This window comes from Neolamprologus multifasciatus, chromosome 20 (assembly GCF_963576455.1).
Source record: "Neolamprologus multifasciatus chromosome 20, fNeoMul1.2, whole genome shotgun sequence".
NCBI classification, from domain to species: Eukaryota; Metazoa; Chordata; class Actinopteri; order Cichliformes; family Cichlidae; genus Neolamprologus; species Neolamprologus multifasciatus.
This window is the reverse complement of record NC_140458.1, coordinates 2,599,008-2,624,653: the sequence shown is the minus strand read 5'-3', so window position 1 is coordinate 2,624,653 and position 25,646 is coordinate 2,599,008. Positions and strand designations below refer to the sequence as shown.

Below are 25,646 nucleotides of genomic sequence, written 5' to 3'. Positions count from 1 at the left end.
GACAGAGTCAGTGAAGTGTACCGTCAAAACCAACTTTACTGTCAGTTCTGTTCAAATAATTCATAGGATCAAAATGTGTGCAATCAAAGAGACGAGTTGTGAAAAAACAGAAAGCTGTTAAAGGATAACAATAATAACATGGAGTATGCAGGGATTATTAAATCATATACACATTATTGCAGTCTAATACGATCTGCCTCTACAGTAAAAACAGTAACCTGCTTTCAATCATATCGTAGAATAAGAGCAGAACGGTCAGGGCTCGCTATCATCCTACCACATTCTGCTGCACTTACATCCTCACATATCCTCATACACCATCTACAGTCTGCACTCACATCTCTCGCTGGACCACCTGCATCAGGTGAAGGCTGTGTCGCCCCAACAACCTGGGGTTGTGCAGCAGGCATCATGCATGTTAGCTGCTGGATGGTTTCTATACTGTAGCGCTACCTAGTGGTCATAGTCATATCATGATATCCATGTGCTGTAGAGATTAAAGATCACAAGGGATGGAAGTCACTACAAAACAATCACAACTCCTTCTAAAGTAAGGTATTTTACTTATTGTACCTTTAATTGAAAGTACCACCCTGGTTTCAGATAACACTGGTTCATTTTAACTCCTGAATATAAGAGACAATACCTACATTACCAGATAATCAATATTATAAAAATACAAAATTTTCTTTTCTCCTATTACTTCTGGTCTAATCAGCTGCTCTATTTTCTGCATCCTTTCTGTCTCTCTTTTGTTTCTTCTCTCCATCTTCTCCCCATGTCCCATTATGACACAGATGACAGTATGAGCGCTCCCTGTGTCATTAAGGGAAAGAATTAAAGTATTTTACTCGTGAGCCGAATTGCTTTCCAGCGCTGTGCTGAATTACCATAGAAACTAATGAAACAACTTCACAGGGAGCCGCTGAAGTCAGGAGCGCTGTAGTGCGCTCAGACTCCCCTGTCTGAGTCATTCAGTCATTTTGCCTTTATTGTTCATAAGGGAAATTTGGTTTGCAGACAGGCTTTGGAGGAAAAGCAGCTAATCGCACAGCATACAGAACATCAGCGAGGTAAACGACGGTGGATAAGAGCAGACGGGGAGAGCAGAGCAATAAGAAGCCACTGATGAAACAGACAGCCGTTAGAGAGACCTGCGAGGCGGCATCATTGCATGTACAAATGAAGGCGAGTGATTGCAGCGGGGACAAACAAGCCCGGAAGTCTTTTACCAAACAACACGCATGTTTTCAGTCTTTACAGAGGAAAGTCTCTGAGGTGAATCTGATCTGAGCTTTTAGGCTATACAAATAAACTTGACCTCTGACCTGCACTCATGCAGGCTGAGACGTATGATGTGGAGACAGGACTGATGAGGACCAACCAAAAAAGAGCTAAAGGGAAACCAAAAACCCAGCATCTCCTGAGATTCTTGCAGGAAGGGATGGAATGAACTCGTATTTGAGTTGTTTGTTTAATATTTCTCTTCTTGGCATCTTATCAAATGAACGCTGCCTTAGTTTAACGTCAGCGTAACAGGACAAACCTGAAAAACCACCCGTTACTCAGACTTCACAGTAAAAATGCTTTACTAAAGGTGGCCTCTGCAGACCTGTTACCTTTCTTGTTGTGTACAAAACAAATCTTCGCTGTAGTACAATACAAAGCAACATGTTAGAGTACTCAGATTACTTTTTTGTTATAAACAGTAGCAAAATCATTAGTGTTCAAAAAATGTGTTGTTTTGTTACTTTTATAAATAAAAGGAAATCCCGTCTGTATGCAGACAGTGTTCGTCAGGAGCTTCAGTGTTTTTACACCAGTGAGGCGAACACTACTTCGCTATTGAGCTATACTGGACCACCTTGGAAACATGGAAGCAGTGACTGGGGAGCTCACTGCACAGACTGCTACTCCTGTGGCCAAGACCCAGACAGACTCACTAGAAAACCAATGAACAGACGGATGAACGTGGCCTTAGAAAACAATTGTCAGGTCAATAAACTAACACAGATGTAACACATGACTATTGGTTGACATGAAAACTCAAAACTGTAGGTCTGTGTCAGGAGTATTGGAACAGTTGAGATGCATTTTTTTGAAACATGGGGTCTCTGTGGCTTTTAAACCCCAAAACACGCTGCGCCAAAAATTGGTCCACCCCAAGGATCGGGTCCCCCGACACAAACAGAGTAACATAGTGTAGCTGTTAAGTGCAGGAGGATTGGCAGGATTTATACATCGGGGAAACCAAACAACCTCTGGCGAAGCGGATGGCACAACATAAAAGAGCCACCTCGTCAGGCCAGGACTCTGCAGTCTATTCACACCTACAGGCCAGTGGACCCTCTTTCAATGATTACACATCCTGGACAGGGAGGAACGCTGGTTTGAGCGCAGAGTCAAGGAGGCCATTTACGTGAAAAGGGAAAGACCATCTCTGAATCGAGGAGGGGGCCTAAGGGTACATCTGTCACCATCTTACATGCTGTGATTGCAGCCATTCCCCAACTCTCTGTGAATGGGACTCATGGCCATTGATCAGTGGTTGTTGATCAATGGTCATGAGAATTTGCATAATTATGATTAAGGAACTGACCTCCCAGCCCATTGTTCCTTCAGTGGGCTGGTTTCAGTCATTATGCAAATGTACTGTTTATAAGAATTGGGGAATCCTGCAGTCAGCTGAGACTGAAGAAGTCACCTGGATGATGACGAAACGTTTCTCCCAGAAAACGCTACGTCCAGATGAACAGAATCAACTTTTGGGGACTCAAAACTGTAGCTCCACAGTGCCAAATGAGGCTGTCTCCAAAAGCATGTCAGTCCCCATCGACTGTGTTAAAATATCCAAGTTTACAGCATCACAAAGCATATTTACCGCGTGGTAGACAAACGTTTTTCCCCTCTATGTCTCGTCCATCTTTGGACTATTTCCTCCTTCGTAATATTTCAGAGTTATATGATTTTTTTTTAAATTAATAATCCATCTGGATAATTGAGTTAGGGGCACAACTGTTTTTCAGTGTTTGACGCAGGTAGCTAGTGTTGATCGGTTTATGTTAGGCCTCATCCACTAGTTCATGTTGTTAAACCTTTTCTACTGTTGGAGCATTTTTGAGTATTTTTGATGAACTGAATAATAGTTTATGGTTTTTCAGGGTGATGCAAACCACAAAACAAGTTTGTGCATCTGGTTTGATGAGCAAAATTCTAATATTTTAATGATTTGGCCCTATAAAAATAAAACTTACATGAATATATGAATTCAGCTAGCTCATAAAGCTAACTAACATTAGCTGATAAATTAGCATCACATGCATATAAGGTTGCTAATGGCTCCAAGAAGCATAGCAGCAGTCAGAACACTAAAAACCACTGGGTGGCATCATGGTTACTACTTTTTAAGGCTACTTTCTATAATACAGCAAAGATTCAGTCTAAAAAGGTGGAGCCATGGAAAGTGACACATATTATTTTAAAGTAGGAAGCTGTTAAAAAAGGAAAATAAGAATATAGAAAGACGGACGGGACAAAGTTCCTTTTATAGACACTTTAGGCTACAAAAGCAAGTCAGTGCCACAGACTCCCATGGTAAAATCTCCAGCTTTACAACTGATGATGTGATGCTCATGATGTGGATGTTATTCAGGCTTAAAGTCAGATGTGTGTCAGCTGACATGGGCAGAATCCAGCCAGGTTTTCCCTCGACTAACCTGAGTCGCTGAACCGGACCTCTCTGTGTGGTACAGAGCACTATTCATCAGACATGGAGGTTTGTGAAGTGATCAAGTTTGGGAGTGACTGAGATGGACAGCTCAGGTTGGAACGTTTGGAGTGCAAGAGGCAAGACTGGGAATGATTTAGCCACATCAGAGGAAACATAATGGATATACTGGGAAAAGTGTGTCGAAACCTTAGCTGCTAAAGAGGAAGACAAAAAAGGTTATATGAGAGAGGGCATGATGTGTGCAGGGTGAGATGGGGGCAGAGACCTCTAAAGGGAGCTGAAGAAGAAGGCCTGGGCACAGCTTCCTAATCGAGTTGCTAGCTGATAACAGCACTGCGCCCTCGTGCCCAAATATGGTTACTTCTGGTTCCCAAAGATGATTCCAGACTAAACACCAACACCAAGGCTTAAAAATGCAGAACCAAAACCAGTGAATGATATTGTAGTTGTTGCATAGCTAGCATATTAATGCTAGCGGGCAAAGTGCCACAACCAGCTAAAATATAATTAGATATTTAGTTTAAATGCAACATTTGTTTGAGAAACTACAGCAACACATTTCATCAAGTCTGATTATCACTATTATAATGTCATGTTGTTGTATAGGCCTTCCTGTTGTGACTTTGTTTCACTTTCCATTTTGTATTTGCTTCACACGATGACCACAAAAAACCGTTTGATTGTGAAGCTTTTTGTTTTTGTCTTTTTTTAATTGACAGTAAACAGCAGACCGCAGCAGCTAACAGCAAACACGGCCATCAGCTTTTCAAATTAGCTTTTTAGCTGCACATAAATGGCACCTCAGCTCTGAAAAATAACCTACAGCCACACCGCCACATCACCGTCTCCTGATATGAGAGTCGTGAACAGCAGAGTCTGTTTCTGTTCGTTTTATTTCTGTGGTGAGTGCTAATAAAGTTAGCGGGGTTAGCCTTCCCGGCTGTGTCCCAATAGGTTTTAATCCTGGTGCTGCTCATCTGACAGCTGGAGAGAAAAAAGATGTGGAAAATCAGTTTGTACAGCCCCACTGTGAAACACTGCTGATAGCCTCAAACACACACACCAAATAAACACACAGAGTTAAAGCCTGTGGCGTGCAGTCTAAGGGGGACCCATAACCTTGGACGAGGGGAATAGAAAGCGTATATGTACGCAAAAAATGTGTGTGTGTGTGTGTGGTAATGAGTGAGTGGGTGGATGCAGAAAAGGAAGTGGCGGCGAAGGTAGAAGTAAAGAGAGAACAACAGAAAGCAGCAGCAACAGATGAGAGAGACGGAAGAAGAGAACAGAGAAGAAGAAAGAAGAGGAGAGGAGGAGGAAGACCAGAAAGGCGGGAAGGAAGGATCGAAGGATACCGGGAATCTCTGAGAGGTGAGGAGGAGGAGGGGGGTGAAAACTTGGCAACCTGAGTGTGGCTGCAGTGTAGATATTTGTGATGGACATACTTATAACAGGAAAACAATATGAATGACAAACTTTTATCATACAAAGTTTATGCATCTTTACTGCTGGATGCTAAAAACGGAGGTAAATCTGTTGTAGTGCATGTAAAGTACTAATATAATATTTTATACATACATCTACTGAAAATAATATGTTCAGACTAAATATTACTTTTAGGTGTTGATTAAAAAATGATATAAATAAGATTCTTAAATAAAATGTTTATTCTTATAAATATGTCTTACACACATTGTGGAAAAATCAGGATAATAAAATTAAATGTTTAAAAGACCTGAAAAAATATACTGTAAAAAAAAAAGGTAGTGCATGAATTATTGTTATTATTTATTTAAGTTAATTTTACCCGAACAAACTTGTGCCTCGATTTCTGGAACAGCTGTTTGTGAAAACTGTGAGCGAACAGTGAAAACGACCAACAAAACTTTCACAAATATGCTTTAGATGTGGAGCGTCTTCTCCTCCCACTTTAAAGCAATTTCAACATTTTTAAAAACAAGCTGTTTTACAGAAATACTGAACCCGGCCACGACCGAGTGAATACATATTTCTGCTGATGTTAACTGTTTCAGATAACATCTTAAAAATCATGACTGTGATCTCGTTGCAAATATTGTTTTTTATTGGTAAAATGTGAAGTTGATCACAAAATGTCTTTACAAAAGCTCCTGCAGTAAAGTACAGTCACCTACCTGTACTAACTATAACTGCACCACTGCTGTTTATTCCCCACATTATATATACTGAATACAATAACATTACTGTATTAAGTGATGTTATCAATGTACAAGAAACCTTTATGGATCAATCTGGGTTCTAAATAGCTGTAAATAATCTTTCAGTGTTTTCACACTGAGTAAAGTGTTTTAATATTGGGGGGTGTTTCAGTTTGGGGGGGTACGTGCACCGTGGGTTCAGTATTTGGCTGTGTGATGTGATTCTTGGCCACTCGGCTTATTATGTCACCTGTAATAAATACAGATAAGTACCGAGGGGAAAATCCGACCCTCTCTTTAGTTTGATCTCTCCTCACCTGACAGCCAGCATGACAAAGGTAGCAACCACATCAGTAATGGTTAAGAAACTGTTGCTAATGGTTACCAATACTAGCCACGATAATTAAGACACACATTACAAACACAGAAAAGTGTTTGTCCTTTTTTTCCCTGTGCAGCCTTTATTCTTACGCTCAGTTACTAAATATCAACTCAAACCTGGAAGTCTTTTGGGTGAGTTGCGTTCGTTTGCTCTGGAAGCGCTCCAGAAACAGAATCATTAGTAAAACTCATTAACAGTTTTGTTTAATATCGTCACTCATCTTTGTGTTTATTGCACATTACTTGTTGCTATTGAACTGCAGACTTCAGCCCAGTATTTTCTCCAGTAACATATGACTCAGTTTGTTGTAGAGCATGCTTTCAAAAGCAAAAAAACATCTTGTACCATCGCAGGTAAAGAAACTTCTGCTGTGAGACTTTTCACACGCAGTATTTGTCGTTGTGAAAAGAGCACAGCTGGAAACTGCTGGTGGAAATTTGTACGTTTATGTAACTTGACTTTAAAAAAACATGCAAAACTAGAGAAATTTCAAATGGATGTTCATCAGTTTATCACTTTTACAGACTTGCTGACCAATCAGCTTCATTTATCGCACATCTCCACCTACAGCAACCACAAAGATAGATTTAAAGCCAGACTGTTATCGCTGTGAGGCAACAGGGCCTCATGGAGCTAATCGCTGCATCGCTGTGCTGCTAAAATACAAAACACGTCATTCAAACCTTTTTATATAACTCAAAGGAAGAAGCAGCAAAATGTATATTTTTGCACATTAACACCCAGAAGAAATGCTGCAAATATTTACCTTTTGCTTCTTGGTAACATGAAGTTTTCAGACATCTAAGAGCAACTTAAAGCCCAGTTATTAATCCTGCCTGTGTAGACTGCTCTGTTATTGCTCCTGAGTAAGTATAATATGAATATAATATAACATGGCATAGAACGATGGATGGATGGTATAAGACAGTATGAAAATACATAGTGTTTAACTTCTCTTAACAAAACATGATTGACATTGAGACGACAGTCTTGCATATTTTCATTAGCGCAGTGGTGACTGGCTGTGAGGGTTTGGTCATGAAGTCCCCGAGCATTCACGCCTTTAACTTCACTTAAATTCCACTTAGTGAAAGTGAAATTCAAGTCCCTTCCCTCTTATTGCTGCACAATATTAAAGTCCTAGATGCAGCTCCATCGTCGTGTTATTTTGGGGGGATATTAGGATGAGCATCAGCCCCTATTAGTTAAATGGAAGAATGCATCCATCACAAAAATAAAAGCAGCCATTTGTTTTTTAGCCAAAAGGAGAAAAGTTGCTGGAAGCTAAAATGAACTCTTTGATCTTCAACCTACTGAAAAGTCTCCAGATGAGTTTTACATGTTTCCAGGTGACTCAAATGTGGAGTTTATGGCTCCATAAATGATTTGTTACTGTTTTTAATATCCTAATATAGAATATGTAAAGTAATACGGCAAACTTCTCAGTCTTTGTTAGCAAGCGTGTAAAAGTTCAAGTAAATTTAGCTTCCACTTGTCTTTAGGCTCCAGTTACTATTTAACCATGAATGCAGGTTTTAGACGCGTCTGTAAGATTAATGCTAGGGTTTGTTTTGCTCTGTTAATTTCACAATATTTTCTAGAAAGCCTGATCCAACCCTTCTACTTGGATGTAGGAAGAATATCTTGAATATTAGAGATATATATTTCTGAAAGAAAACCAGCATTTTTGTGCTGACTTCAGTAAGTGTGGTGCAGCATAGATGCATACATTGCTTTTGTAACAAAGCAAACAGTCGCTGCTGATTCCCCTCTGCACTGATCCAGTCCCACATGCTCTCCACTTCAACAGGTGGAGTAAAATGCTTAGTATTACATTCTTTATTTCTCCAATTTAAAGTCATATTGAGATTAAAACGAATGACAGCAGCTCACAGTGTGCTGCTCTTCAGTAGGCTTCCAGAAAGAGCCCAGTCAGACGTGAGCTTTTAGGGAGATGGGAGATAAAGCAGGTGGCTCGAGTGGCGTTTCACGATAAAACACAATAAAAATGTTCTAAAGGAGCAGAAAGTCCTTTAAACAACGTCACACATTTGGGGTTCAAAGGTCCAAAGGACAGAATTTTCCGTTGTCGAGCGACGAGTGAAAAACAGTGTGGAGGTGTGAGGTTGAGTCAGTGTTTTCTCATAAAAAGGGTTGACTTTTAAGTTTCCTCTGTGGTAAATAGCCATCAGTGTCAGGGGGTGCAGGCTAATATTGCTGTTTGTTATGTTGCTGTTTTATATGAATGCGTGTTACATTAGTGCATGTTCCTGTACTGCTGCTGTTAGCGATGTGCTGTGTGATTTGACATGAATGATTCATGAGCAGCTGTTGCTGGTGTGTTAATAATCAACGCCCGGAGCATTTCACTCTTCCTCTCTTTCATTATCTCTCCATCTCTTTTTTCTTCTTTTTCTTTCTGACTAATTTTCCCTCTCACTCTTTCTCTCTCTCTCTCTTCCCTCAGGTCTCTCTGCCTCTCCCTCTCTACCTGCACACCTTAAACCAAGGTAATAACAGCCAGAAAAACAGGACAAGTCCATTCCTGCTGCTTCTTCTCTCTCTTTCACCTAATGTTCTGTTTTTTCTCCCTCGTTTACTATCACTTTCCCTCTGCGTTCGCTTGTTTCTTCTTGCCCCCGGTGTGTCAGTAAGTAATTAGTTTCATTTGAGGAAGGTGGGAAAGAGAGAGAACAAATGGGGAGCGCCCATTTATTCCAGTGCTAGTTAGCGATTTGCTGAGCTGCTGATTAGTTTATTAGTTGTGCGAGTAAAGTGAGCCGGAGCTTCAGTATCAGAGACGGATTTACATCTTACAGACCTGAATTACACAGAACATCATGGCTAAGAAACATCTGGTAAGCTTGATCAATTTAAGACATTCTTCTCTGCTTATCTCTGAAAACCTTCGATAAGTCTTTGATAACTGTCCCATGTTTTATCTCATGGGAACTAAAAAGATGAGTACTTTTACTATAAATATAACCCACAGCAACAAATTGTTTTAAATATGTTACATGAGTGTAATTAGAAGCTCGAGAGGATGCAGTGTTTCCAGGAAAATGTTGTGCACAACAAGCAACCTCCTGAAGATTTAGCGTTTGCTATGGCCAGGGGTGTGTCCAGGAGGGGGGGTGTGGTGTTCATGTGTGTGTGTGTATGTGTGTGGATTGTAGGACTAACATACAGTTAACCTTACAATCCTCGACATGATTGGCTGACAGAATGGATAGGACCAGCAGAGGAATGTCATGTAATACATCAGCATCTTTATGTTATGCACTTTTACTCCAATGTACTTCAAATATAAACAAAGAGCTTTGCACTCAATAACATTTATTTTAAAACTGCAGATTTTGAAATATAAATCAACTCTCATGTTATGCTGCATTCAAAATGTACCCAGAAGTATGGACGTAGTAAAATCACCTCCAGCTGCAACATTGAAGTTTTCTAGTTAGGTGACAGAAGAATCCCGATGTTTGCATGATTCAGCATAATAAGTTCATTTTGTCAGGAACCTGAAGATATGCAGTGCTGTGAAGTCGCCTCGCTGTTCCTGACTTTTTGCATATTCGTCACACGTTTCAGACGTTTCCTGACCTCTGTGACCTCGGTTCTTTAAACATTTATAAAAAGCACTTTGCGAGGAACAAACACGTGAATGCTGTCATCAAAGCTAGCTTCCTTCATCTCCAGCTACTCACAAAAATGAAATCTTTCTGCTGTTTCAGAGACTTTGAGAGCATTACCTGTGCGTTCATTTCACCTCGACTGTAAGAGTCTTTATTCAGGTGTCAGTCAGTCACTGCTTAGCCGACTGCAGCTGGTCCAAAACGCTGCGGGACAGTTATTAATTTTCAGATGCAAGCGAGACTTCACGTCCCCCATATTGGAGTTCCTCCACCAACTGCCAGAGTTTGCATGGGTTTGCACCGTCATGCCTCTGTGATCTTTTAAGTTTACACATTATGTCAAGATCCCCGAGGTCGGCTGAACAAATGCCCCAACTGTCCCGAGGTTCAGATTAAAGCACAGAGGAACAAATAACTCCTCACCTCAGGACCTCCCTAACATTAAACCCATGTTTTATATCTGTTATTTATTACAGATTATCCAGAATTACTTAAACCATAACCAAAGAGATAAGGTGCCTCTGCAGCATTTTTTTATTGTCAGTTTGCACTCTGGGGTTCTTATAACATTTACTGTTTTCTAGGTAAAAGCCCAAATGAGCCGTGCACAAAAAGAAAACAAAAATTCATCACAGCAAGACGAGAATGTTTGACATCCATGAAAATCTGGTGAAACTCGTCCATTTCCATCTAACTCCTATCTCGATTCTCTGTTAAACAGCACTTCTGAGAACTTCAACCAGTTCTGTGAATGAACAGATAATGTACGTGTTGATTTGTAATTCTGGTTTATTCCAGCCTGCTGTGTTTCCCATTAATGTGTCTATTGCGTCTCTGTGAATCATCCAAACTTTGCTAAGCTCGAGTTTTGACTCATGATCGAGTTGCAACAACAGCATCAAGCACAAACTCTCTGCAGCTTTCTAAAGAAACATATTTTGTAAAGTTCAATTCAGTCTAAAAAAATCTAAATAGTAATATATGTATGTCTGGCCTTTATGTTTGAGTCTATTGACTGAGGCGTGTGTTTGTATGAGTGCGTTGAGTAAGTGTGGGCGTGCTGACTTCCTGCTATGAGGAAACTCTCTTCCGATGGAGACACGCTGAAACGTTTCAGGTCCGAACTGATGTGGAAACACACTGAACAGTGACAACACACACACACACACAGACACAGACACACTTGTTTTCACGTCATCAGGGTTCAGGCAGGTTGAGTTTGCTACCAGCGCTCGTCGGGTCTCGTCTGCCGGGTGCTGATGGCAGATCTGTGCTGCGTCTGACGAGAGCGCTGCCTCATCATCGCATTAATAATTTGTTCAGCATGTCAGATGACAACAACGAACTGTCACGAGGGCTGTCAGCAGCGACACGTGGAGTGTGAGCTTCTTATTTTGTTTGGAAACTCCTGAATGACAAAACAGAACAGAAATTTAACCTCTTAAGCCCCAAGCCTACCTGATCTCCTGCTTTTTGCCCCCGTATCAGGGGGCGTTGGGGCTTAAGAGGTTAAGTTAAAGTGAAGCTGAGAAGCAACAGAGGAACAGAATGGTGAGTGCAAACACACTTTCTGTTTTTGCAAAACTGGCCACAACAAAAAGGCTTAGACTAAAAAATGTGTGACACAAAAAATCTCCAAAGTGCCGCTTTATTCAGTTTTTTGCACTGTAGCTTCTCTCATTTTATACAGTTGAGTCATGCAGTTGCACAGACACATGTTTCAGCACAGGGCTGTAACTGTCATTCATCTTCTGCTCCCTGCATTCTGCTGTAATAACAATGACAATACAGGGTCTCAGATATTATTGCTTGATTTTTCATACAGCTTGCACTGTTAGCTGTTATAAAAAGCAGTGGGAAATATCTGTTGTACTACAGGCCCATGAGTCATATTCAGTATTTTTCTCTTATGATGCATTCAGTTACTGTGACCATAATTACATGATAAAAGCTGCTAATGTCTTCGTATTCCTTCCTTCGTGCCTAGACTGGTGTTATCACTCAACCAGGTTGGTCTAAAGGCAAAATTGACCTGAATCTTTGCCAGACTAGAGCCAAGAATAACTCCTGCTGATCCAAAATGCACAGGAGCAGAACACTAACAGGCAAACAACAGAAGCATGATCATCTATTCAGAAATTCAATTAGTTATCAGGATGCATCCGTCTAATAGTAATAATGCACTAAGAGTGGATGTGAACTCACAGAAAGTCATTTATAAGCAAATTTAATAAAATGGGTTCACAGTTTGCATAAAAGTGGGCGATCGTGGCTCAAGAGTTGAGAGTTCGTCTTGTAATTGGAAGGTTGTCGGTTCGAGCCCCAGCTGGGACACTTCACCCGTTGCCTGCTGGTGGTGGTCAGAGGGCCCGGTGGCGCCAGTGTCCGGCAGCCTCGCCTCTGTCAGTGCGCCCCAGGGTGGCTGTGGCTACAATGTAGCTGCCATCACCAGTGTGTGAATGTGTGGATGACTGGATGTGTAAAGCGCTATACAAATACAGACCATTTACCAAATAACAGCTGAAATTCCAGCAAGGTTTATCTCACTGAGGCTGGTAAAGAGAGCCTCTGTCTTCTTCGTGGTTTATGTTCTGTGTCTCATATCAAAACACGCCATTTTTTACGCCACAGTCGAAAACAGAGGTTAAAACATGTTGCCGTTGCTTTAAACGTAATTCCCAGTCAGCAATCTTTCTCAATCTTTCTTACTTGTATTGGCAAGTCACTTAAGCCTGTTTTACATTTTTGTGTAGATCTCACCGGCTGATTTTACACTTGAACATCATCTTTGTGACGTCTTAATTTTTTGTGAAGCAGTTTTACACATTTACAGAAAAAACAAGAAAAAACCTCCAAAATCATTTATCTACAGTTTAGACTAAAAGTTAACTTCAGAAACAGTGTGTGCTTCTTTTCCCAGAGTTCAGCAGACTTTGGTGGGTGCAGTGACGCTTGAGCATGGTGGCTGCTGATTGGTCATCAGCAGCTCTGATTCGCTCTGCCAGCCTATCCTGCTTCCTGGTTACTGAAAAACTAAATGATGTGTTGATGTTAAAGCTCCTTCTCTCTCTGTACTGCAGCATGCTGTGGTGAGGCGCAGATAGGACAGGACCCAACCACTGAAATACACCTATACTCACCATGAGCATGTCAGCAGTGCACTCCGCCTCCCCTCCTGCTGAGGAACCAGTGACACCCCCACCCTTGACCACACCTCCTCGCAAAGCTTCAGTCCGGCTCCAGGAGAGGTGAGTGTTAACTATGCATAATCTTGCTTTCTAAAACCCTGAGTCCTCTAAAAATGTCATTTTTTAAATTTACACTTTTGTGACTAAAATGTGTAAAAACTCTGAATATATGTTTTCTTTAGTGAGTTTAAAGTTGCTATCAGTCATCTTTTTTCTCTTGAATGTTTTCTTATCTTGCAGGCGGGGCTCTAATCTGTCTCTCCTTTTGGATGTGAACACTTTGGGGGTGGAGACTGTCTGTTCTGTCTCCACCCCAAAGGAGGTGTGGCTTCAGCTGCTTCACACCTCCTCACGACCACTCACACACACGCTGCTGCAGGAAGCTGCCATTGACACAAATACGCTGAATGTAGAGTACCAGGTACACTCAAAACATCGCAAACATTCAACACATTGAAATTAAGCTGAGACAAAAGGGAAATATGAGGTGAAACAAACTAAATATCTGCAGGACTTGTTCCTGCTGTGCATGTAACACGTGCCAGCAGTAACTGCTGATTCTGGATTGAACGTGTTTTTAGGTCTTACAAGCAGCACTGTGTCAAAGTGGCCCAACTTTCATGTTGATGATGTCACTGCTGATGGCAGCCTGTTCTGCAGAAACAAAGCACAGTCCAAACGGCAGAATATTAGTCTTCACTGTAAAAGATCAACACCGCAGATGGCTCATCAGCTCAGGATGATGGGGTTCAGGTTTTGACACAGTGAAGCACAATCACGTTGTGTTGCACTTTGTACTGTCATGGACAATGGAAAAGCCCTCAAATTGCTCATATTGTAAAGTCTTTATTGGAGTCTTTTGCCCAAAACAGTTTATGAAACTCCAAAATTTGATTCTGTTCATCTGGACGTAGCGTTTTCTGGGAGAAACGTTTCGTCACGTTTCGTCACGTTTCGTCACGTTTCGTCACGTTTCGTCACGTTTCGTCACGTTTCGTCACGTTTCGTCACGTTTCGTCACGTTTCGTCACGTTTCGTCACGTTTCGTCACTCATCCAGGTGACTTCTTCAGTCTCAAACTGAAGAAGTCACCTGGATGAGTGACGAAACGTTTCTCCCAGAAAACGCTACATCCAGATGAACAGAATCAACTTTTGGAGATTTATTTTCCTGGATGATTGAGAATGCATCAAGACGAAATGTCTATGAAATCTTTTACCTTCCTCCTCTCATTCCTGTTTGTCTGACTGTATGTACCTGCAGTACAAAAGCAAAGCTATGATATCTAGAAAACATCAGATCCACCAATTACCTTAAAATCCTGAACATTTACTCCAGAATTAGTGCTTTCTAGCAGGTATGGGATAGCCTTTCTGTTAAACTCTCCAACTTTCAGGACAGTTTTAACATTCATTAATATTCCCGTCTCCCCAACAGAAGATCCCTCCGAACTTTGTGAACGCTGCTGACCTCGATGTTCCGGGACACATGATGAAAGACCGATACAAAACCATCCTCCCCAGTCAGTTCCTGCTTGTCTCACCTCAGTAGAAAAGCTCTTGATGTGTTTATTCCCATTTATCACCGCGCATTATTTGTATGTTTGTCTTTAGACCCTGAGAGCCGAGTGATCCTGAGGAACCCGGACGATGAACCTGGGCCTGATCGCTACATCAACGCCAACTACATCAGGGTAAGAGTCTAACAGTATTTCTTACCAAGTCAACTAACCCCACAGATTTCTGTCACCTCACACTCTATGTCAGGTGGGCCTTTCCCAGCGACCACATCAGGTCTCTGTAATCTCCTCTTTTGTCTCAGCACAAATGAGCATGTTGTGCTTTTGCTTGGTTTTAGTTGCTAATTTTAATGGTTTAATGAAAAGTGGGATATATTTTCTGGAACTAATATATTTTTTATTTAAATAAAAATTGATAGTATACACTCATCAGCAAACATCTAAGCCACAGGATCACAGCTCAAGGGATCTGGACATGTGGTGATCTGGTGAAGTTCATTCTGAGCATCAGAACAGGGAAGAAAGGTCATTTAAGTGAATTTGAATATGGCAGCTATTTCAGGAACTGCTGAGAAATACTGGGATTTTCACACAGAGAGTAAAAAAGAGTCATAAAAAGAGAAAACATCCAGTGAGTGGAAGTTCTCAGGGTGAAAGGTGAATGACCGGACTGGTTTGAGCTGATAGGAAGGCAACAGTAACTCAAATAACCACGTTTCAGCCAAGGTACGCAGAAGAGCATCTGCACAACATGTGGAAACCTGAAGCAGGTGGGCTACAGCAGCAGAAGACCACATTAAGTATTCTGAAAACAGAAGGTTGCCTGGTCTAATGAGACCGCCGACATGTTTCCTGCTGCAACATTTGGAGTGTTGTTCCTAAAAACAGAAAAAAAGACAGAAAGTGACGGTTAAGAGGCTTTTTAACTCAGGCTCATGGTGGTTTAAAAAGACGTGTCAGAGGTCCTTATCACACTGATCCTTGCCGTACCGCAGCAGAGAAACTGAATCCTGGACATTTCTCCGAACTCTAAAATTGTGCTGGGATGATTAGGAGCTTTTAAAGGCTTGCACTGTCAGAGTCTGGGCTGTCATCTTCTATGAGTATATTTATTATCTATACTTTATCAAATATACTGCAGATAAAGTTGTTTGAAAATAGCTACTGTCATTGAGATCTCAGGTTCAGTAACAATGTGTTTTCTTTCATTTGAGCCGTTTCATTTTGTTACTTAGTCCTGGATTAAATGAGTCAAGTGACAGAAAAGAAAATATGTTTCCTTCAGGGTTTTATTAAAAAGGAAACAAGCTGATAGAGTGTGTGACAGCGTTGTCACTCTGCGTGGGTGTCTTCTCGTTTGTGCGTGTGTGTGTGTGCGTGTGTGTGTTGGACAGCTAAACAAACAGAACATCAGATATGAGCCGTCGGTTTGTCAGCGTGGGAGTTTGCAACCAGGAAAACCACAGGAAGTGAGGGAGGAAGTGACATGTCCCCGACTCCCCCTCCCCCTGTCTTCCCTTGCGGCCCACGCATCCCTCACACTGTGCAGCCTCAGCTCAATTTGTGTGTGTTTGTGGAGTGTGCGCCTGTGTTGTTAATCACAAGCTTTTTGGCAGTTTTCGTAAAGCACCTGCTGCCTCTGCTGATGTGCAACAACAAGTAAAAAGTAGCATTCATTCATCTGCCGTTCGGTTAAACTCCTGTAATATTTGGTGGCGCGCTGGTTGGACACTTGACAGTTGTTATTGAATCTGAATCATTCACTTCCTGCCCTGTGAGGCCAGGGTGGTTTTAGACGTCTAGGGGATGATGAATGTGTGTGACAAAAACAACAAGTGACATTTCTTAATCTGCATTTGCATCTATTTATACCAACCTGAGAAATGAAACAACACGAAGAAAACGGTCAGAGTGCATCCAGCTCTGCTGGAAAATACCTCATCGTTGATTTGTGCAAGCCTAGATACAGGACATAATGAAAGTTTAAAAGCAAAAAAGGTTTATTGCAAACAAATGAACAAAGAATATACCAAGCACTTCCAGGTTGGAGAGAGAGCTGGTCTGGAAACACTCGGTCCACAAGTCAGCAAATGCGCTTGTCAGTCACCTGATCAGAGCTGAGATGGAAACAGAGAACACTAAAATAGAAATTAGGATGTAAAACATGCTTTAAACTGTGGCATGAAGGCTGGGTGAACTGTGCTTTGTCTCAAAGACACAACTGCTGCAGCTACGATGCTGCAAAGGTGTCCCCTAGATGTCTCTACCACAAGTACAGAACTCTGTGGACTTTCTCTTTATTTTATTTGACAACTAAAGTCTCCGTTTCCTCCAAAATATCATTAAATGTTTCCTTCCTCTACCTAAATTTTGGTATTGACCTCAGAGTAAAGCATTACACTGTGAGAAAGTTTACTGACCGATTGTTGTGAGATTTGATGCTCTTTATGTGGCAGGGCTACAAAGGGGCTCCCAGGGCCTACATCGCTACCCAGGGGCCCATGGTGCACACCGTGGGAGACTTCTGGGACATGGTGTGGCAGGAGAGGAGCAGTATCATCGTCATGGTTACGAGGCTGAAGGAGAACAACGAGGTGAGGAGACACAAGTGTTGTTTCATCCTTTTGTGTAATAGCTGTGCTGCACCGCAAATTTGTGGAAAAACAAACCCTCCTCTGCACTGCTGTCGCTCTTCAGACACTCCCTGGTTGTCCTCATTTCACTGGATCTCCTCCATTGTGTCAAAACTTCAACCTGAACTTTATTTTGGGGAGCAGGACGACCTCACAGGGCACCAAACCTGTCAGGTAGCCTGAGTGATGAGCAGCCAAGATTGCTGTGGACTGTCAGTGCACTGGGAGCCGTTGTATTTAAGTTCCACAGCAGCGCCTTTTCACCAATGTTCAAATTGATTAAAGTGACAACGTTAAAGAAGTCGCAGCTGAATTCGCTGTTGCACAACAACACAGATATCGCACAAAATAAAACCACAGTTCTAGTCTTGCATGTTTACTCACGCAGCTTCCTCTGTATTAAGAAATTCTGCGTGGGTGATGCAGGCCAGCTTTCATCAGTAAACATGATGTTGGAGTTTTGCTGTTGTGACAGATGATTGCAGAATTCAGTGTTGACAGAGTTGAGTGTGTAGTACAGAGTCCATTAAAGAAAGCTGCTTTTTATTATTATTTATTATATTTATGTTGTATATTTTCTACTCCATTTAATGTGACTTTATTCTTGTATTCTACTGAGCATTGAGCTGTGCATTCATGCTACATCCATCTGATTATGGATCTGAACACTTGGCTGTTTGTCTGTTTGAAGAAATGTGAGGTGTACTGGCCACAGCCGAGAGACAGGACGAAGAGGGTGAAGGAGGAGGACGAAGACACGGAGGAGAAGGACGGGCAGAGGGAGAAGGAAAATGAAGAGGAAGGAGAGACGAGACGAATCGGCAGATTCCTCATCAGAGTGAAAGACAGCCGAGAGAAAGACGGATTCACGGTCACAGATATGGAGATTCAGGTACAGTCGCAGATTTCACCTCCATGAGCCAGATGAAGCCATGTGTTAAATGTTTGTCATTTCTGAAGATCACTGTCTAAATGGATGACTGACGTTACTGCAGTCCTGCTCTACAAAGCTGCACTGCTTAAATGCTTTGTGGTTAAACAAAGATGGACCGATTAGACGTCTGCAGAGGTGTTTGGGGTTTTTTCTGGTGAAACCACTCTGATTACAGACTTATGAAATATTTCTTAGGCTTTTATCAGCTTCTTAAAGCTTCTAGAAGATGTTATTAGATTTGTACATTCATAGCAGTGAGTGGAAGTAGCTGAGCTAACTAAGGCAGAATCATGATCAGTGAAAATGAAATTACTTTTGTCATTGCTGTGCGCTGGTTAGGCTTTCAACAGAAGGTACAAATACTAATTCAGAGCGGTGATTATTAAAAATCTTCATCATTAACCCTTTAAAACCGGTCAGAGCAGCACGCTCCGTTTTGCGCAACTACTTTTAAATCCTTGTAGAACTGCAACCGCGTAAGCTAGCGCAATAATTTTTTTTGCATATGAAACGGGAGGAGTTGTACTTACATCTTATGCCATCAGCTTGTGCTAGGTCACGGTTTCCTTCCACATATAGCTTTGCAAAAACTGCATAAAAAGCGCTTGCAGCAACAAAAACATAATATTCCAGAAACACGCTTTGCCGATCCGATCAGCTTTTTTACCATCAAGGCCTCATGAGCCTATACTGGTGTTTTTAAAAGTTATCTTTGACTTTATGACTTTCTGTGTCGTTTCTGGGATGCTTAGGACTCATATTGCACTGCTGGAAATAGTTTATTTTGATGCATATGCTGCTTTTTTGCAAATTTGCACTATAATTTTTATTTTCATTTTTCTTGCAGTATATAAAAATTGGTGTATTTCAAAAATAAAACTATGAAGACACTCAAAATAAATTTCCTGTGGTAGGAAACTATTTTGTGCAACTTTTTTGTGTTTACAGTTTTGAGGGATAAGCCTCTTAAATTTCTCTAACTAGAAATATATGTTAAAAAACAAAAATGATTTTCAATTTTTTTGTAGTTTATTGCACTTTTTTGCAATTTATGTAATTTCTATGCACTTAATGCAGACATATTATTAAAATTTGGGCTATAACGGTTGTATTGATGTATAACAACTTGAAATGCTCCCAAAAATGGCTCCACAGCATGTGAAAATATAATATAAGCTCTGGCGGACTTGGTTCTATGGTAGGTCTTAAAGGGTTAAAAGTACTTTTTCTAAAATGTCTCCACAAACAAAAGTGAAAAGCATCACATTCCTCTGGGCGAAATTTGAACTCTGAGTGAGTTTGAACTAATCCAACATTCCCACATGGAAAAGATTTATATAAATCTTATAAAGTTTGCATCTGTCTTGTGTGAAACTTGTATGAAAAACATACAAGAGTGAAAACAGATATAAGAAAAATGTGAAAAATTATATAAATGAAACTTGTATGTTTTGGATACTTCCTAAAACAATATATGAAAGTAATGAGAAAGTGGCCACTTTCTTGAGTGAATCATATAAGTTTTACATGATTCACTACACGAAGTAGGCCACATCTTATGTAAGGCTTTTAAAGTTTTTACTGTTTCTTTTCCATATGGGTTTCCTTGTCAGTCTAACAAAAACATCTTTGTAACGAATAAAAAAAACAATTCATTCACATTTTGCTGATAAGTTTAGTTACTTAAGGTTTAAAAACTTTTTAAATTTTAGGAAGAAATAAAATAGTGCTTTATTATAAATGCACGTTTCCAAAATAAAACCAACAGAAACACCTGGTTTTGTTTGATAACTGTGTGTTTGTGTGCTTTCAGCTCCATTCAGAGTGTCGACACGTCAGACACTACTGGTTCACATCTTGGCCTGACCATCATATCCCACAATGCATAGCTCCATATCTAAGGCTGGTGGAAGAGGTGGAGACGTACAGCAAGTCCCTCGTGCCGCCCTCTAGCTCTCAGGAAGTCTCTGCGCCCGCCTCCAGCCCTGGACCAATCATCATCCACTGCAGGTCAGTTTTAGTTTTCCTTCAAAAAAATTGTGATTTCTCAAAATGGATAAAATTGGTTCTGGTTCGTTCACGTTACCTGACGAAACACAGACAGGTGTCATATCTTACTCAACTAAAGCATCACTTCTCTCGCTTCATTTTGCTCAAGTTAGCCAAATAAATAAAATCTGCTGTCCGGCTCCAGTGGCTACGACTCAATTCATTTGGTTTTTATTTAGTATATAGCACCAAATCACAACAACAGTCCCCTCAAGGTGCTTTACATAGTAAAGTAAAGACTATTTAATGATAGAGTGCAAACCCCAATAATCATATGATCCCCTCCAAGCAAGCACTTTGGCGACAGTGGGAAGGAAAAACTCCCTTTAACAGGAAGAAACTTCCAGCGGAAACAGGCTCAGGGAGGGGCGGGGCCATCTGCTGTGACTGGTTAGCAATGAGTGGAGGAAGACAAGACAAAGACAGGCTGGGGAAGAGAGACAGAGATTTATAATAATTTATGATTAAATGCAGAGAGGTGTATAAACACATAGTGAGTGAAGAAGAATCACTCAAAGCATCATGGGAATCCCCAGCAGGTCTATTGCAGTGTAACTGAGGGAGGATTCAGGGTCATCTGATCCAGCCCTAACTTTACGCTTCTGAAAAAAGGAAAGTTTTAAGTCTAATCTTTAAAGTAGAGATTGTGTCTGTGTCCTGAATCCAAACTGGGAGCTGGTTCTACAGACGAGGCCACTGGCCAATTAAATCTCATTATGAAAAGAGAACAGAACAGCTGTTTATGCTGTTTATGCATCAAAATGAAGAAGTTGATCATTGCACCATGTTTTTATAAACAACGTTGGTAAAAGAGAACTAAGTGCTAACCAGCTACAGTTTCATTTTTCTCCTGCACTGAAATAAACAACAAGTCACACCCTGGAAGGGCAAAAGAATTTTCAAAATAAAAGCTCGTGTGCAAAAAATTTAGCTTCAAATAAAGTCACAAAACAAAACTGATTTACAAAAATAACTTTACGTTTACTTGTGCTTGATGACGAGGCAGCTGTGTGACCATTCAGGAACATGTTTTTAAACTGAAGTATAGACGTCTTTGCACAAGAAGGTGCTTTGCAATAATCCAAAAAGAAAATAATACAGTAAAAATATAAAATACATTGTGTACATGAAGGAGAACAGAAGTTAAAACATGCATCAATAAACCACTCTTGAAATACATCCGCCGACAGCAGCGTGATGGTTACGGGTGAACAGACTGCGATGTGTCAAACCAGAGCCGCGGCCGATGTGTCGAAAGCTGCTTCCTGCCTGAGAGCAGGGATGGCTGCCTTGACTGAGCAGCCGACCACAGCAGAGAGGACAGATAAAAGTTTAAAGCGATGGGGCTGCGGTGACCTGACACACGTCTTTGAGCACCAATATGCTGCTGCACGCCTGAAGCACACAGAAACCAGAGATTCTGAGCAAAGAGTAAATAAATCTGCTGTGACTGAGTTCAAAGAAAAGTCAGCACAAAGGTCGTGGATCTTACCAACTTTTCTAGAAACTTTCCTATCATTTCCTCCACATTAGCCGCTTTTTAGCTGAATATCGTAGGACTGTCACAAGACAATCTTTGTAATTGTTCCAGTTCTCAAGTAAGAACTGCATCCAAAGGTGGAGCTCTAAAAACTTGATTATTATTTGATTGATCGAGATTTTGTTCTTTGTGTTGATGAGACAGATGGATGAGTCGATGAATACAATACTCATCCTAAATCTACACTGCTGTCCTCCTAACATCTCCCCCGTCCTCCCCTCTACAGTGCAGGTATCGGGCGGACAGGCTGTTTTATAGCCAGCACTATCGGCTGTCAGCAGCTCAGAGAAACCGGGCAAGCTGATGTCCTGGAGACAGTTTGTCAGCTTCGACTCGACAGGTGGGTGTTTTCCTCTCTCTTTCCTTTGCAGTCCGTCTTTAACATGCAGTTGCATGTTTAAAACCTGTGGTCTACTCATTTGCAGGGGCGGTATGATCCAGACCTCAGAGCAGTACCAGTTCTTGTACTCCACACTGGCCCAGTACAGCTCCCAGCTGCAGCAGAAACAGGTACAAAGCAGCACCCTGCCGAGACCGCTGCCTGTGGCCTTCAGCTCTGAGCCCAGTGGTTTATACAAATGTGTAAAAACAACAAACAGATCATTCAAAAAGTCGAGTTTTCTGATTTTCCTTCCTGTTTGTAGATTTATTGCACATTGAGTGGCAGCAACTATAAATACTCTTTTTGGGGGTCCTGGTGTTGTTGTCGGGTATGTGCCCTATGCCAGCGGTCCCCAACCCCCGGGCCTCGGACCAGTACTGGTCCGTGAGTCGTTTGGTACCGGGCCGCGAGAGTTGAGGCTCAGGTGTGAAATGTATGGTTTTCAGGGTTTTTATCGGTTTTCAGCGTTATTTTGTTATCGTTTTTATCATTAACTCGGTTTTCCTGGGTCTTTTCATGTGTGTTATGAATAAATCTTCTTTTTTTCGGTACCAGTACTAGTTTTATTTTGTTGTATTTATCCGCGACACCTTAAAGGCCGGTCTGTGAAAATATTGTCGGGCATAAACCGGTCCGTGGTACAAAAAAGGTTGGAGACCGCTGCCCTATGCGACAAATCATAGACTGTATATAAAAGATGGAGTCAATCATGGCAGTGTGACCCACTAGTTGTAGTGTGATGTCGTTAAAGGCCTCTGTGTTTTGGGCAGCACAACGGTGGGTTTTTAGAGACAAGAAGAAGAAGAAGAAGAATAGCCTTTATTGTCATTGTACAAAGTACAACGAAATTGGAGTGCCACTCCCTTGGTGCAAAATGCAATAATAAATATAAATGTAAAATATAAAAAGTACAATAAAACAACCGAAGTACTCAGACAATAATAAGTACGATATATACAGGATAGCAGCATAATATAGTGACAATGGCAAGTATGGTATAGTTAAGCAGGTTTAATTGTTTTGTGCTTATTTACTATGGTGATAGCTCTGGGAAAGAAGCTATCCCTGAATCTGTTTGTCCTGGTTTTATGTGACCTGTACCGTCACCCTGACGGTAATAGTTCACACAGTTGATTACTGGGGTAAGAGTAGTCCTTAATGATATTGCCAGCTCTGCTGAGGTATCGGGAGTTTGCAATGGCCTCCAGACTGGGCAGAGAGCAGCCAGTGATCTTCTGGGCTGTGTTGGTGTGAATGTGACAAATGTGAATGGGAGGGTGAAGAGCTAAATGAGAAGCTAAAGTTAGATTGGAAAGTTAGCTTAGAAATTGTTCAGGGTGCAAAGGCGCAGTTTTTTAAACTAGACCTGGGGAGTGTGCCTGAATCTAAGCATGATACTGAGGGACACTATAGGCTCACAGGCCTGTGAGCATACCCTACTTTAGCCTGTTTTTTAAGTGTAATTGCTACCACAAATTACATGATAAGTTGTACTGAGCTGTATTCAGTAAGTGCAAAGGGAGCCATAGTCCTGTAAACAACCAGAAATGCAGCTTTAAGGCGCTTCCACACTGACTCTGTTCATACAGTCTGTGGGGATTGGCACACTGTTAGAGCCTCGAGTGGCCATTATTGGCGCTGCAGCCACAGGTTGCTGCCTAGTGTTAATATACGCAGTCATTGCTGCACAGCGCTTTGCACCGAAATAGTTCGAACTTGGTGGGGACTGTTTTCATCAATAGTTGGTGCTGTGGTGCATGTCTGTGGGTGCAGGATGATGTGGTTGGAACTGAATCCAAATAAACAACAGTTTGCATGTTAGCAATGAAACATGTAACATCAGCCGCACCTTAATCACCTGAACCACAGCAGCCATCAGAGGACAGCTGCGTCTGTAATTTTTGGTTTGAGGTTGTAAACAGTGTACCAATTCTGAATATTTACAGAACCAGCCTGCCACACTGCCTCAGAGCCAGCAGAACCCAGAGGACCAGGTCAGCATACAGCTGCAGAACCTCGAGCTACACAGCAAACAGAACAGGAAGATCTCATAGAACCTGGATAACCAGCAGTGTCTTCGGAGAAGTCCAGGAGAAGCGAGGAGAAAGACGCCAGCAGCAGCAGAACTGATGCACCAGCAGGGGGACGGCTGGGGGAACGAGGAGGATCCTACAGGGGCCCCAAAGAACTGGTGTTTGGCTCCAATTTGACTGAACAAGCAGAGAATAGGAATAATTAGAAGATCAAAAGCATCATGTTCATGACAGACTGAGACTGAATCAGACTAATTAAATAAAAGAAGGCAGGAATATTCATTGGCTTGGCTGTGGTATTTTTCGAGCAGCTATTTACCACACACATTTATTTGTTTAACTCTAAATACGGCTGCTAAGTATGAAGACATGTTTTAATAGTCAGAACATTTGAGGGTATCAAAACAAATCACATAGGACAGTTTGTCCCATCAGCAGTGAGCATGTTTGACAATCAGAAATCATTGGATCACCATGTTTCTCTCTTATTATTTGACCCATTCTGTTAATTTATGAAACAAAAACACCTCTTGAGCCTTGTTGAAATCTGCTGTTTTTTGATCTCCTTCAGAGACTAATGTGTATAAAACAACCAGATCAATAAATTATGAATATAAATACTTTTTCACTCAGCAATTTTTAAAGGACACATTCAGCCGACCAGCTCTGCATTAATTTTGTTTTAAGCTTCCAATAAAGTCCTGTGAATAAGTAAGTACACCCTATGGAAATATCTGGACAGCAGGTAAACATGTAAGGACCCTTGTGTCCAGAGATGAGGGTGGTATGCTGAAGAAAAATGCTTCTTCAGCCCTTTGAGCAAAAATATTAAAAGATGTAACGTTCTTCTGTTCAAAAAGCGCACCTCCTGACATCAGAAATGATTTTCCGTTGGTGTTGCTGTCCATTCAAAATCAGAATCACGGGTCCATTCCAGGTTCAGGTTGAACTCTAAGATGAATGGCTTCATATTACTGGAATTATAACGATTTCACATGCAAGAAAGGAAACATACAATCATTTCAACAGTAAATGTGCAAAAGATGAATGTTCAAAGTGTTACTAATAATGCATTTATTACACAATCAATTATCAATAGCGTGAATATTGCAAAGAAAATTGGTAATAATGCAGACATGCACAGTGAGTAAGTGCTTCATATTAGCTTTAATTATTCCAGAAACAAAAACATTTATTTCACAGTGGTGACTGTCCTCGCACATAATGTGCAATAACTTGTACATTGTGTGAAAGTTATTGCACAAAACACATTAAATCATATTTATATGATTTAATCATATTTATATGATTTAACACAGAGCAATGAGAGAGAGAGATGGAAGAGAGAAGCTGACAGAGAGGTAGGTCAGAAGAAGAGAGAGACACGGATCATCGATGTCTGCTGAGGCCCATCATTGTTATACATCTTAGATAAAAAAAATTG

The 25,646-nt window shown here is 41.1% G+C and overlaps 1 protein-coding gene across 3 annotated transcripts; it reads left to right on the top strand.

The window, feature by feature from the left end:
• Positions 1-4,892: 4,892 nt before the first annotated feature.
• On the top strand, positions 4,893-24,825 carry LOC146494080 (tyrosine-protein phosphatase non-receptor type 7-like). Of its 3 annotated transcripts, none has more exons than XM_085146048.1 (11): positions 4,893-5,101; positions 13,005-13,172; positions 13,353-13,533; positions 14,550-14,634; positions 14,726-14,805; positions 17,088-17,225; positions 17,956-18,156; positions 20,012-20,208; positions 22,014-22,127; positions 22,213-22,297; positions 24,116-24,825. In XM_085146048.1, the coding sequence occupies exons 2-11, from the start codon at positions 13,066-13,068 to the stop codon at positions 24,221-24,223; spliced, it is 1,296 nt and encodes a 431-aa protein (XP_085002174.1). In that variant the 5' UTR covers positions 4,893-5,101; positions 13,005-13,065; the 3' UTR covers positions 24,224-24,825. The 3 variants fall into 3 exon arrangements, with proteins under 3 accessions (XP_085002174.1, XP_085002173.1, XP_085002175.1); XM_085146047.1 differs by lacking the exon at positions 4,893-5,101 and adding an exon at positions 8,806-9,147; XM_085146049.1 differs by lacking the exon at positions 4,893-5,101 and adding an exon at positions 9,193-11,475.
• The last annotated feature ends 821 nt before the right edge of the window (positions 24,826-25,646 follow it).